General features: G+C 35.4%; 2 protein-coding genes across 3 annotated transcripts in view; one reads left to right on the plus strand and one right to left on the minus strand.

Moving 5' to 3' along the window:
• The window catches only part of LOC135796733 (26S proteasome non-ATPase regulatory subunit 1-like), a 98487-nt gene that overhangs the window by 23103 nt on the left and 60549 nt on the right, over positions 1–14835 (minus strand). The window lies entirely within an intron of this gene.
• The window catches only part of 5-HT2A (5-hydroxytryptamine receptor 2A), a 37112-nt gene that overhangs the window by 16180 nt on the left and 6097 nt on the right, over positions 1–14835 (plus strand). The window contains 2 exon segments of the mRNA XM_065308865.1: positions 14136–14360; positions 14436–14766. Of these exon segments, the coding sequence (XP_065164937.1) occupies positions 14136–14360; positions 14436–14766 (556 nt within the window).

The following is a 14835-nucleotide window of genomic DNA, read 5'->3' on the forward strand; positions in this document are numbered from 1 at the left end:
GTAAATTAATTATGAACTTGAAATGGACAACAATTTCGTTTTCCGCTCCTCGCTCCTCGACGCATTTCGACGCGCAAAACTTTTCGGCCGCTGTGATTTTACGCTAATTACTCGACGCGCGCAAAGTTTTCCAAAGAAACGCACAGATGTCACCAAAGCCCCATCCCCCCAAATCCCAAGCAATGCGTTCGTTTGTTCTCGCCGAAAATTTTCATCTACAACTCTCAACTTTTGTGATGAATTCTATATCATAACCTTTCACAAATTGCGGACTTTACCAGAAATCAAAGCGAGCGCAGCGCAAAGTATGTGAGAATAGACTCTAGACCTCTAAATTGGGTTATAATTCATGATGGCTCGCCTTCATCGCTGATATATTCAAATTGCAACATCGAGGATCCCACAAAAGAGGACATTACTTATCATTCACACACAAAAAATCGAAGCAAAAAACACCCTCGCGTATAAATATCAATAAAAATTGACGTATTTGAAAAGCGTGTGATGTTTACCATCCAAAATTTCCATTCAGACAATTTCCATTTTTCTCATTTACGCTATTGTCATCTTATTTTCCCACGTAGGAAAACCAGGGTGCAAAAATGTAAGCGAAAATTTGCATGAAAAGCGTTGTTTACATTTTCAAAAATGGAACGAAAAGAATGACGACGCGCACGGAAGCAAGGATCTAATTAAAATTCATACAACCCACTTGCAACGCGCTTGTCTTGCGCGATTCTCCTCGCTTCTTAAGGGCTTTCAACTAGGCAAAATACCAAATTAAATTTGTTAATGAACTTGTTAACATCCATAGAATATTTTCCCATCTAATCGTCACCAGTATTTGCCTTTCGTGAATATGATTTTACTATGATAGTTAACGATTGATTAGGTGTATGAGTACATTGAGATGCACAATGCAGTTGAGCGGAGATCATCGAGATCAAGAGAGCGCAGCGAGGATCTGAAGAGAGCCCAAGTTCTGGTAATTGCTGGCAAGGCAGGAAACTGAAGAGACTTAATGCTAATATGCATTGACTCAATGCGATAATAACCAAGCCCCAATTATCCAACTACTAACAACATACTAATAAGTTAACCTATATTCAAGACTTCAGAATTTGCATTAACTAAACATTATACATAAAAATTTACCTTTTTGTAGGTTATGTCACGACAAAACGAAATTTTAGTCGCTGACGCCATCGAGCGGTACTGAAATGAAGTAAAAACTGATTACCTGCAAACAAAAATGATAAAATTGTTATTTGAGCAATAAATTAAATAATTACAGATAATTACAACGCAATTAATGCTAATCTACTCATTAATTTATAATGTGAATTCATCGAATGTTTCCGGCTGCCATTTTGAAATTTGATCGTTAAAACACACAATAACTATCATAACGCTCATTGCGTTTAATTAAATCATCAAATACACAACAAAAATGGCTGATAACCGCAGTATTATAAAATATCAGCATTCTATGTTCGTATGCCTCTCTTTAATGATAATCATTGTTCATGTTGATTTAAGCTTTAAGCTCTATTTGACTTTAGCACACTGTTTGCATCAGTTTAACGCAATTACTCCAATGCGGTTTATGCATGAATTGTTGAATCATACTCGAATTGTGTTTCCGTTCGCTGACATAATCAAGCCTGCGTTGAATATAACGGGCGCTGGTGACGCGTGCATTTGGCACGCCGCCACGTGTCACTGTCGGCCGCCATTGCCACTGTCATGGCGCCGGGTATTCATTTCAAAGCTTAATGAATTTCAACTCGCGAAATATAGCAAACGATTATATCGCTGGATTCGGCGCGATTTTAAATATATAGCGCGCGTTCATTATATTCGGATATCCTGATAAGATTTGCAGACACATAATGAGCTTTAATTGTAATAACAAGGTAGTGGAAATTCGAGATCGTTGTTTGCACGCAGCGCACGTGCAACATTCATTGTTGCATTGTGGATTGAATGTTACTCTAATTCGTGTTTGCGCTTCGTGCAATGAAATAATTCACCATTGTTGTAGGCATGGCGATTAAGTTAGTGTTATTCTAAACAAATAACACGTGTATTGTTATCTATTTTATAATCCCTTTTACGTTCGTATTATCATAAAATAATTGTTTTAATTAATCCTAAATAATTAATGGGTCAAAACTCAAAATTTAATTCTGTTTGTACCAAAATTTAAATGTCGAATTATATTTTGTGTATTTGATATTTTACGGCATATCTACATTCGGATTTTTATCTCCAATTTATTTTGATCTTATTTTATCTTGGAGTATACGTTGAAAAATACAATTATTGTACTTTCTTTAGAGGAGTGGTTTTTGACATACCAACATTTTTTCATTTTTTTCAATTTTTTAATGTTTTCACTCTCTCCTTCAAGACATAGTATGTGTCAATTCTGTCAAGAAGATTCGCAATTTTATTTTAAAGAAATTAATTATATAAAGAATTGCTGATAATGCACTTCAGCGCGCCATCTCGGATTCAACTATTTAACTATAACTATGATTGAATCTCAATGCCAACTTTTATCCTATAGGGTTTTCCCGGCAATTATTCGAATTTTTCTCGCCATAAAAACCATCCTAGGACTTTAACGAACATTTAAAAAAAAGAATTGACCAAAATGGTCTTGGCGTTGTTGAGTTATGCGCTTACTAACAAATTTTGTGATTAATTTTTATATTATAGGTAAATATTCTCCTTTTAGCCATATAAAATCACTTTATTAAACTAACCTTAAATAAACAAACACTAATTTTGCATATACCATAAATGTCTAATTTTACAAAATTAACCTACTATACTAATTTAAATTATACAATTATTAAATAACTATTACTTAAAACAATGTATAAAACGTTAATTAACCATAATAGATCATTAATTCCGTTCGAAACTTGTCTACCAGCCGCCTGGAGACAGTTCGCAACAATTTGCACACCAACACACGCTTTCTATTTCAATTAAGTTCCGTGTAATTACCATGCGTGTGATTAAAAATAATCGCCGCATAAAATTAACTAATTAATATGAAATGATCGTTAAACTAAAACATTTTACAAAGTATTGATCATAGCTGATTAAACGTGACACTATAGACAACCAATAATGCGTTTTGGGTGTAATATTGGTTGCCTGTCAAACCGAAACTTTCCAATCTGTGCGCGTAATTTGTCTGCGAAAACTTTGTTAGCATTATTAAATTATTAGCTTATATTAAAATACGTCGGAGGATAATCAGGGCGTAATCTAGTATGGATGAATCTTTCATCCAAAATCATGATGTACACGTCTTGATGATGTTTTGTTGAGGGGGGGAGGCTGGAAAGCAATTACGAAATATCTGCGCTTTATTCGGCGTCGCGTCGTGCGGAAAGTTGTGATCGCTGCGATGTTTAAAGATAAACTCGCCGCTTGACACTGAGACGAGAGGCAGACTACACGAGCCGTCAAGAGAGAGGTAACTTTCCCAAATTGCCGAATTTTCCAGCATGTTTACTCAGAACAAGATTAACATAAGTACACGCACGCAGTGCAGAAATAATATTTGCATTGCGTAAAGTAAAAATACCTCCAATTCAAATTATGCAACCAAGTATACACAGCACCAGCACCTACTTGACGATATGAGTGTTTTTCAAAGATTTTATTGCTTGATACGTGCACGGATGTGAAGGTAAACTATTAGCCGATGATGTCGAGAACACGCAAGACAAACATCGCAGCAACCTGCTGGAAGCAGACAGGAAGGCAATTTGCTAAAACTGAGTCAACATTTATCTTTCCAAAACCACCGTAGGCAACCCGTAACGCAACATAAATGTGTCATTGGTTGTCTATAATTAATATCTTGCTAACATGTTTAACGCTTTTGCCGCTTGAGAAGTGTTTAAAGAAAAATTAACACGTAACTAAAATATTTATTATTTTACGAGGACGAAAGTGCTAAAAAAAATAGAACGAGAGACGTTTCAATCTTAATTAATTGCAAACACACGCGGCGATAATTAATCAACGTCGGCGAGACGTGTGCGGGCAAAGCAAGCAAAGCAAGAAAATCAAGAAAATAATTTGAGCGTCGGAAAAAAGCGTAAAACGTGCGTGAAGCGTATGTCGTCTTAAAAGGGGGAGGCAAACATTTTTTTGACATAAAAATTATTAAATAAATTAATTCATTCAAGTACGCAAGCGCTGCACGTGACATTTTTATGAATATAGGCAACACAAATTTTAATTACGCTGGAATGCTGGTTGTCTATCAAACAGATGACTGACGTTTTCAGTCGTAGGCAACCAACATTTCAAAAATGTGTTTCTTAACAATTTGCATTTCTAACCGAAAAAAACTTGTTCAATTGATATATGATCTGTCTGGAAGCGTAAAAACAACACACGAAAAACACCGTCGGAATGAAATAAAATTTCCTTTTCCAATTTTTGCCATCACTCGAAGAAGACACTCGTTACGTTATTTGCTTTTTTCTCGACTATTGAGCATTATGTTTATTACCATGCACTGGTTTCGACTGTTTCGCATTGGGGGAGAAGATGAAACGCAAAACAAAAGAACTCGCATTTCGCTATTTTCCAAACATTTCTCATATATCGACGGATCGACGTCGAGCAAATCATGCAAATATTCGTCTGATCAATTGATATCAAATGTATTCCATATGTCTAGCGCAAATAAAAACATACCCAAAGCCAACCGAAAACAATATTGTTTCAATATGAATTAAAACTGATACAAATCTGCGCACAGAATTTAACCAAGTGCGTTCGTAAAACAAACAATATTTGTTTTTTGGAAATTTGAAAATATTTCGCTTCCTACATTGTTAAAATTAAATATTTTCATCATAAAAATGTTGCGAGCAAATTTGTGGTTATAACACGGAATTATTTCGACTAATCCAACGCCGGATCGTAAATATTTTCACGTATTTTGATTATCCACAATGAAAATAAGTAATAAATCCACCCCGCCATGTTACATTGTCCGACCGGGAAGCTTTCACAATAAATTACGCATTCATCATTTCACAATTTGATTACGGCCATCATTTTCGTAATGTCATTAATTCATTGGTTCTTTTTCCTGTTTTGCTTGCTGTGGCTGGGTGGCTGCTCATCTCGCAATTTGCAAGTGAATTAATAAAATCCTCATTATGCTCGCCTAACAATCGCATTATCTTTGGTAAATAGATTCGAGACGAGATAAAAATCCATTGTCGAGAAGGCGAGCTCTTCTGGCTCGCAATGTGAAAAATAATCCCTAGTGCTGAGATGAGATGAGGTAGGGTGAGGAAGGTGAAGGGGTGGGTTCCTTCGAGATGGAAAAATCCAATGAGGATGTTAACGTCAATACGACTGCGGTGAACCACCCGCCAGACGAAGACGGCGAAAACGTGAATGCGAACGAACGCTATTAAAATAATCCGCTCCAAAGCAAACCGGTATATTCACGACAGGACGAAAAATATCTTCAGGAAAAAAAAAAACATGTCAGAAGGAAAATATTTCTTTTTTCGTTTAATTCGAAACTTTTAAACTGTAGGCAACCAAACTATCACAACAAATGCAATATTAGTAGTCTAATATTTCTTATTATAAAATAATCGAGTGATTTTCGAGTTTATGTCAATGTCTAAATGCAATTACAGTATGACCTAGATATGAAGATGTGGCAGCAGATATAATGTCTATCAATTGAGTTTTAATCTCTTTATCTTAATATTTTTCATCGAAAAACAATCGTTAAACTTCTCCGCAATTAAAAACAATTAAAACTAAACTTAGACATTTGTGGATACTTTAAGTGCTGCTCGAGTTTTATGTTTTAATGAATGGCGAACTTTTGCGTTTTTATTTTATTCAATTCTAGTTTAAACTCTCTGCAAATAAAAACTTTGTCTGGTTCAAATAAGCGCAAAATTAAATAATTCCCAGCGCTTTGCGCAAACTTTCCGACTGCCTTTTGCGCTAGTTTGCTGCGTTCAAAATAAACCCGCCTGGAAATATGTAATCTTCGATAATCTTTCGTAATCCGAGCTTGCTTATTGTTGCTGGCTGTGCTTGGGCGCTCCTTACGGCGCTTTATTGTGTCCTTATTTTCCTTTTTTGTTTCGTGTGTGTGTAGTTTGTGATATTATTAACCAACTATTACGTTTCATTTTGCTGAACTACTTATCTGCAATTTTCGTTTCTATTTTGACACGGAAAAGAGACTTATTTAGAAAAATTGAGTTAAGTGAAACAATTTTAAACTACATCCCACGAAAGGTAATTTTAAATCCTACAAAAATTGCATCATGTGTCAACGTTTTTGAGGCAGTTAGCGAGGAATGAGCAATTTTTATTCTATTAAAATGTAAAAAGAGCTCACAATTTGCTGAAGCAGTTCCCGAGGAAAAACATTGTAATACAATAAATAATAATACTATAAACTGCTATAGATTTTAAGAAACCGTCAGTCAAGAAGAAACATTTGCTAATTTTATAGGAAACTAGTTTTTGCCCACGACTTCGTCCAGGTAGTGTTTAATAAAAATGTAATTCGATTTTACTCTCTTGTTCAACACATAGTATGTGTCAATTCTATCAATAAGATTCACAATTTTATTTTAAAGAAATTAATTATATAAAGAATTGCGAATATTGCACTTTAGCGCGCCATCTCGGATTCAACTATTTAACTATAATTATGATTGAATCTCAATGCCAACTTTTATCCTATAGAAAAAGGCTGTCTTTAGCGTTTGTCCGGCAATTATTCGAATTTTTCTCTCCATAAAAACCATCCTTGAACAAAACACACATTTTAAAAATAGAATTGGCCAAATTGGTTTAGGCGTTGTTGAGTTATGCGCTTACCAACAGATTCTACGATTCATTTATATATTATAGATTTTCAAAATCTTAAAAATTTTCAGCTTTATAAAAGCTAACATTTAAGCTAGATTCTTTCATAATTTAACTGACCTAGAAAATACATTTAAAAATGTATTTAATACAATAAAAGTTTCATTTTAAGAGATATTAAAAGTATTAATAAACATTTTTGAAATTGCACTAGAAGAAAACGGCAGAATGAAAAATGCGTGCGTTTTCCAGAAACAATTAATCCTTCACCTCAATGTTTTATGCATTGCCAAAGAATGCGTAATTACAGCCAATTGTTTCCAGGAATTGTACAATTACTTACGCTGATCCTTTGAAACAAGAGGCCTCACTTCAAAGAAAACACGCAAACATAGCCGGCAAATGTCTCAAAAGCGGTAATCACAAAATGTACTCGTTGCCGTAATGAAAAACGTGGCTGCCAACAAATGAGTTTCCCGCAAAACCGAAAGCATTTCCACGGTATTACCCACATCCACCTACATTCCAAGTTCTTAGATCTAACTGTTCCACCGGTATGCATTATACGCCTGTTATGAATATTAAATTTTACATTTATTAACCAAAATGTATACAAAGTATTCGATTATTGTAATTTATTCCAAGAATTTTATTCAATTTTACTCCAAATTTAATGTTAATTGTTGAAGCACTCGGTATAATAGTAAAACGCATATTTGCATATTTTGCATGTTTACAAGCCTGAAATGTTAGTGGAAACGCATTAAAGACGTGCTTTAATTGTCGCACGTAGTCTAGAGGGATAAAATGATGAAGGGGTAGCAAAACGCATTTGCACTAAACTTATCTAAACTAAGACTTCAAATTAACATAGTTTCAAAACCCACACGCATAATTTTTATTCGTAACATTATAAAATATAAAATATTTCAATTTTTGTAAAAATGAATAAACTTCTGCAGATATTTAATGTTAGGAGTGGGAACTCATTGAAAGTAATTGCATTTGCGCGACGTGGATTTTCAATTAAATCGATTGAAAATAAAAACATACTATAAAATAAAACCGCTGGATTTTTCCGGCGCCGATGAAAAGTAAACAGATTTTATTTATACAAAACGATCAGGACGCGCGCATCAAACAAAATCCTCGAAAAGCATTTCTCAATCACAAAAATAAAATAATCCATTATACACGCAAACTTGTCCCAAATACAAATTATCACATGAATACAGGATTACCCGTACAATATTCATCCTCATCTATTTCCGGTCGTACAATTTTGTATTTTGTTATTTCATGCTGTCGTCCTCTCGCAAGCTGTTTAAAATTGCATCCAATCAAGCAGCGGACAAACACGGAAATCAAACAAAACAGAATTTGCAAAACTATTATCCTTCTAACCAACAACGCGGGCGGAGGGTGGGAAAATTTGTGCAAACGATTTTAATCATATTGGACACACGGAAACGGAACCAGAAATAAAATGTTTGTGTTGTGATGATTTTGAATAAAAAAAGTAAACGCATTTTTCACCCAAACAAAATGTTTGTTAATTTTCCATGCAGGTAAGCGTATAATACGTTTATTTTTACGTAGGCGAAAGATTGAGAGACGAAATTTATTATTTTGGTTCCCTCTGTGCGGGTCATCTCCCCCGAGGTGGAATTTCCAGCCGGAAATCGGTGTTAAGCGAGGTCTGCACCTTGTATTTCTACGTGTTAAACTTCCAAGCACTCAAAAACAACATATATCATCACAAAACCGACCCTAATGATGAAAAAATAAGACCACCAGCCTAAATCCGAGTAAATTCCTAAACGGACGGAAAATTACGAGCTAATATGTTGTGAGCGATGAGGGTAGATTACAAATTACAATGGTTTTTGCTTTGTTTTCAGGTTAATCGAAAAGTTTACCAACATAAAATTGTAGCGAAATATTTCGATGTTTTTTTACGGGTTTTAATTGTTTACGACCCTCGGAAAACATAAATTACGCATGTAAACTTTTAAAACTGATTGCAGTGTGCATTTGCGTGCCAAAAAAACAGCTCTAACTGCTTGTAAACACTAAACAAACATCTCCATAAATTTCTTGCGATAAAAAGTCAATTTTGTTAACTAATTTCAACTTTCGCTTGAATTTGTGTGGTGATTTGGTTTAATCTGTGAATTTAGTAAAACCGACATTAATCCGTAAACCGCATTTGCATTCCCTAATGAATAATGCACATTGTTGGCGCAGTTTGCGTACGAAAATCCGCACATCAAGCCAAAAAGCACAACGCAAAACATATAAATATATAAATCTCTGCTCTTGCGTCAGGAGGTCGAGAGACTTTCTCGTCGCGCGATAAATAAAGCAGCAAAAGGGCAGTTTATAAAAACATTACGCCACACAGCAAGCTGCAGAGAATCACCCCCGAACCGAATCATTATTTAAATTCGTTTCACATTTCAACCTACCTACTCATCTACCTCGGCGGTATTTCAACTGTGTGTTATTTGTGCTCATTCATTTTGCAAACGTTTTATGATACTTCGTTTAAGAATTATACATTTATTCACTTCATATTATATATTTAATACTTTATAAATAGCAGGTAATACATTTCGGAGAAAATTTAACTTGTGGTATTTTATTGATAAGTATATTAAAATTCAATACATTTTCATGGCTAAAATAGTGTAGGTCTGCTTTATAAGTAACATTTAAAGAAGAAGCGTTTCTTCCTGCTTTGATTTGCTTTTCAATTGAGATCGGGAATAAATATCTCAAGGATGCAGTATATTTACCAGCGCGGTGCATTTTATACTTTCGTAGATATTACAGTTTTCTTGGAAACAGACTTGTGTATTTTATTAGAGAACAATTGAATTGAACTGTACCTTCAGAAGCATAAGACCTACAGATTAAACTGTTTAATATTCCTTTCCTGTCATCGCAGACGAAAAAGTATTGTATTTTTAAATTCCCTCTAGGGACACCTTGCAAATTAGAAAATCTATTTTCTCTGATATTTTTAAGCTCCATTCAACGAAAAAATCGGTAACACGCAATTTAGTAAAGAAAAACATATTCTTTTCTTAAAAAGTTGTATTTTGTTGTAGTCAGTTTGAATACTCTTATTCAATAATACCTAAAATGATATTCAATGGTTTGCTCTTTACTTAAAAGTAACTCGATTTTTTGAAAATTGCATGAAAAATTAAAAAAAATTCAACGCTCTTTCAAGATATTGTCAGTGAATATAATTAAAAGTTGCATTTTAAACAACATCACAACATAATGAAATTATAGAACTAAAAACTAAAAAAATGTATTCCAAAAAAATGGATGCAATTTGTGCAAGAACCCTTACAAGGGCTGATACCCTTGTTACGCGCGCATGATTGTGCGCTTGTTATCCGACCGGTTGACAAATAACGCGCGAATTTATAAACTTTTTTGTGCGGCCGCGATTTTTCGCGTTGTTTTCGGCATTTTTTTTTGTGCGCTTCTTTTTTTTTTAAGCGCATTATCCGTTCAAACTCACCCATACTGACTGATCTCCCGGAATATTTTTTGTGAATATTTTTGGTATAGTGACACACCAGAGAAAAACAAATTTCAGTTCTTTTTTTATAAAATTTGGGTACAATAACATACACTAAAGGTCTATACTGACCTGACAAAAACAGCTTTTTTGTTGATATTTGATTGATTAATTCAAAAACAAAAATTGTGATTGTGACGTTTAAAATACTTTTTAAAGAAATAATAATTAATTGCGTTTTGATTTCCTTAGTAAATTAATAGATCATATAAAGTAAAACATTATGTAATATTATTTGCTAGCTTTTACTCGCGACTTCGTCCTGGTAAATTTTAATAAAAATATAATCAAATTTATTCAAGGTATTAAAATTTCATCAATACATCACATCATCCATTTTTATTTTAAAGAAATACGAAATGCAATTTATGTACTTTAGTGCCATCTCGGATTCAATTATTTAATTATAGCTATGATTGAATTTCTACATCAACTTTTATCTCTTATTTAGCAGCTTTCAAATCACAATTTTCCATATTTTAATAGTTATTATGCAATTCAGAACGGAGAGAAATTCAATCAATCATAGATCATCAAAATATATCCAGAGGTTCTAAAGTTATAACTGCTGTAACTAACACATCTCTCTTTAAAAAAATTAAATATAATATTCACTGATTTTTGAACATTTTTTACCACTAAGTGACCTTTGTAACAGTGCTAATTGCAAATTAATATGAGAAAATAATGATAAAACAACATTTATTCAAACACTTTGCGTCTCTTCGTAATTAATTAAATAGGTACTTAGAAACAAGACTCCTTTGAATTTTATACCGTTATTATTCATAGCCGCAAATAATATTTTACTCAACCTGAGAAAGTGTATATTAATATCTGCAATATTGTGAGACTGTTGAGAATATTGATAATCGCGAGAATCGACAATAATATTAATATCGGAGAGTGTTCAGGAACGATATCTTTATAAATCAAATCGCGATGATTTATTTTCCACTTTCCGATGTATATCCATTTCATCGTGACTATTCATTACAAGTTTACACAATCAATTATTATTTATTTTGGTAATATCCTCAAGCAGCAATATTAACAGAATCGGACTAAGTGATTTAAACAAATTACCAATTGAGGCACAATTTAAATTTACGTATTAATTAAATATATATTGCGTATTAAGTAAGAACAAAAGTTTTGGGCAAGCTAAATGAAATTAATCGAGTTAATGCGGGCCTGATTTTAATCACCAATATCCAACATGTGTTTTTGGTTGTTTTCTCCACATTCCATTAAAATGTAACACACACAATCAAATAAATCACTAAAATTCATTTGCAACAATAAATTATTCGCACGAACTGCGTAAATCCACACCAGTAGAATAATTAATTTGTTATTGATTTTGGTGTTTTTTATTTTATTTTAATGAAAATCTCCTTTGTGCTAATCTAATCGAGAAAATCTATTTACATCCTTTAACTTACTCGCTCGGTGCGTTGTGATATTGCAATGATTTCGCAATTCGTTTACTTTCATATTCATCGCCGGCTTTTTCCGGAATGTTTTTGGCGTTTTTGGCATTTTCGGGGCGATGAAAATTAAATTATTCGCGCGCCTGCTCCCTCAAGAATCATCTGTTTGGCTGGCGTTAATTCGATTTGCCTGCAAAAGCTCGCAAGCTGTCCGAACAAGACTGGAACTTACAAGAGTGCGGGTGGCGGCTTGCGCGCGGCAAGAAGGGCGGGGGAAGAGAACCAAGCCGATTTAATAATATTCCAATATTCCAATATTCCGATTTCACGTTTCCGCACCGCCGCCGCCCCAAAAACCACAAACATTCCGCCGTTCCACGCGGATAGAAGCGGGCCAAAGCAAACCAAACGATCAAAATTGTCGAAAAAAGTACCGAAATGCGATCAAGCGCTGCGAGCGCAAAAAAATAAAACGAAAACAAAATCAACGCAATGAGGAAGCACAAATTGAAGGATGCGCAGCGTGCGTGTTCCTGGCGCGGACAAATGTCAAGGGAGTCTTGTAAAGACACACGACGCAGGACTATCCAGCACAATGCGTCACTTAAGGACACGTGCGTAAGAAAAGACAAAAAAACACACGAAAAGAACCTCCTCAAATAAATTCTCTTAAAACCCGCCCACAAAGGATAATAAAAAGCAAAATGTTGCAAATTAATTCATCCTTTCTCCATGAAGCCGAAAAAAAAATCCAAACTTATTTTAAAAGCATGAAACTTGTAAAGCGAGCTCTCCAAGAGAACGAAACGTCGAAGCAAATCCCACCGACGGAAATTATTCCGCATGGGGCTGTTTTCTCAATACGTAAATTCCAACCTAAGTCGCCTGCAATTCCGGCTGCGAGCGAACTTACAGTACTTTTTTGTGAAATGCACTTTTGCATTACGCTGCCAAAAATTTACATCGCAACGCGTCACCGACAATATAAACGAGCAGATTGCTTCTCAACTTGAGTTCCGGATGAAGCCAACAACGCATAAAAATAAAATTTGGTTATAAACTCAGGCAAACTTTCGCTAAATATTTCAACTTTTTTATTACCGAATTATTTCGTTGGGCGAAATTTTAATACCTTGTATAATGCGGTTGAAAATCGCTTTTGGCAATGACTTTTCTAACACGACGATTTGTTGCGATTAGTTTCCGAACAACTTAATCCACCACCCATAAATTTTTCCACCAGTAAGAGACACTTTCCAAGATTCCAGTGCAAAAAAGAACAAAGCACTAACGTAAACTATCGAAAATCTTCTTTTTATCTAAAGATAACAATACTCCAAACAAACGAATAATTCAAGAAGTTTTTTAAAAAATTTTCAAAAATAAAACATTTTGAGATGAATTTTGACCAAGTTAAACCCTCCATGTTGTCGGAACGGGCGCGTCTTGAATGCACAAGCTAACGACTAAAATATGCAGCATGCATGACATCCAAGAGCGTCAAGTATGTAACACATTAATATACAGGGTGTTTCCACAAATAGCACCACAGTTAGTGGCAACTTTTGCATTTTGGGGATGTATGCGTCGAAACGTGCCGCGGTCGGTACGGACCTCTTAATATCATTAGTAGCGGCGTCGGCTTATTAACCACCTCGGCTGCGAGGCTTCGCGACGCATATTAATTTCGTGTCGGTTACCAAAAAGCACGCAGAATCAAATCCCCGGAGGAAAATTAAAAAAGCCTACTAAGGCACTATAGTTTATAATGCGTTTAGTAAAAAGTTACGAAAGTGAATCACACACAGCCGCACGATGAAAGATTGCACAAAGGAAATGAAACCGTAGCGCGCACGAATCGTGAAAAGCTTTCGAAATGCCGAGTGACTAACCACTTCGTTTTTCCGCGCGTTTCGCGCGCCGCGAGTGCAATTGCATCTCAAAGACGTTCGCGTGCGTCGCAAGATGACGAATGGCACACAAAGTCACGTACCCGTGTCGATTTACATTCATCTCCAACATTCCGCATCATTTTCCTACGAGTGGGATGTAATTGCAGAATAAAGCGTAACAAAAGCGAACTTCAACTCTCAAGTCAACTCGATTTTATCACCCGGGCATTAAATTAGCTTTGTACTTTAACCAACTTTGCAGTCACGCCATCTGGTGTCGAATAGTTTAAAAGTGTTTTATGTTGTATGTTACAGGTTATTGGCCATTTGGCGTGATCTGGTGTAATGTGTACGTGACGTGCGACGTGCTGGCGTGTTCAGCGTCCATAATGCACATGTGTTTTATAAGCCTCGATCGCTACCTCGGCATCCGGAATCCGCTCAAGACGCGGCACAGCTTCACCACGCGTACGGTCGTGCAACGCATCGCTCTAGTCTGGCTGCTCTCGATGTTAGTCTCTAGCTCAATCACAGTATTAGGTAAACCGCTTACTCTACTAACGCCATCTATTAGTTAATAGTTGTTAAATTAACTTGAATGTTTCTGGGGTGTAGGAATAATTAATCATAAAAATATTATGCCTCAACCGGATATGTGTGTCATCAACAATCGAGCCTTCTTCGTGTTTGGCTCGTTGGTGGCTTTCTATGTGCCGATGGTGGTGATGGTGGTGACTTACGCCCTCACCGTGCAGCTGCTACGCAAGAAAGCGCGCTTCGCTGCCGAACACCCCGAAGCGGATCAGTTCCGACGCCTGCCGGGACGTTTCATGGCCAAGCACCAGCATCCACATCATCATCAACAGCCCGCCACCCCATCGTCGGCGTCGGCTATATCTACGCACACAATGTGGCGTACCGCAGGCGGTGGAAATCTCTCAGACAGGTAAAAACTTTACTCATATTTTTTTATATAGAAAAAAAATTATACTATGATAATAATAATTTTTTGTGT

The sequence above is a fragment of the Atheta coriaria genome, unplaced genomic scaffold (assembly GCF_025399875.1).
Source record: "Atheta coriaria isolate IRGN ID8LTWV9N9 unplaced genomic scaffold, Caltech_Dcor_3.1 hic_scaffold_7_pilon, whole genome shotgun sequence".
Taxonomy (NCBI): domain Eukaryota; kingdom Metazoa; phylum Arthropoda; class Insecta; order Coleoptera; family Staphylinidae; genus Dalotia; species Dalotia coriaria.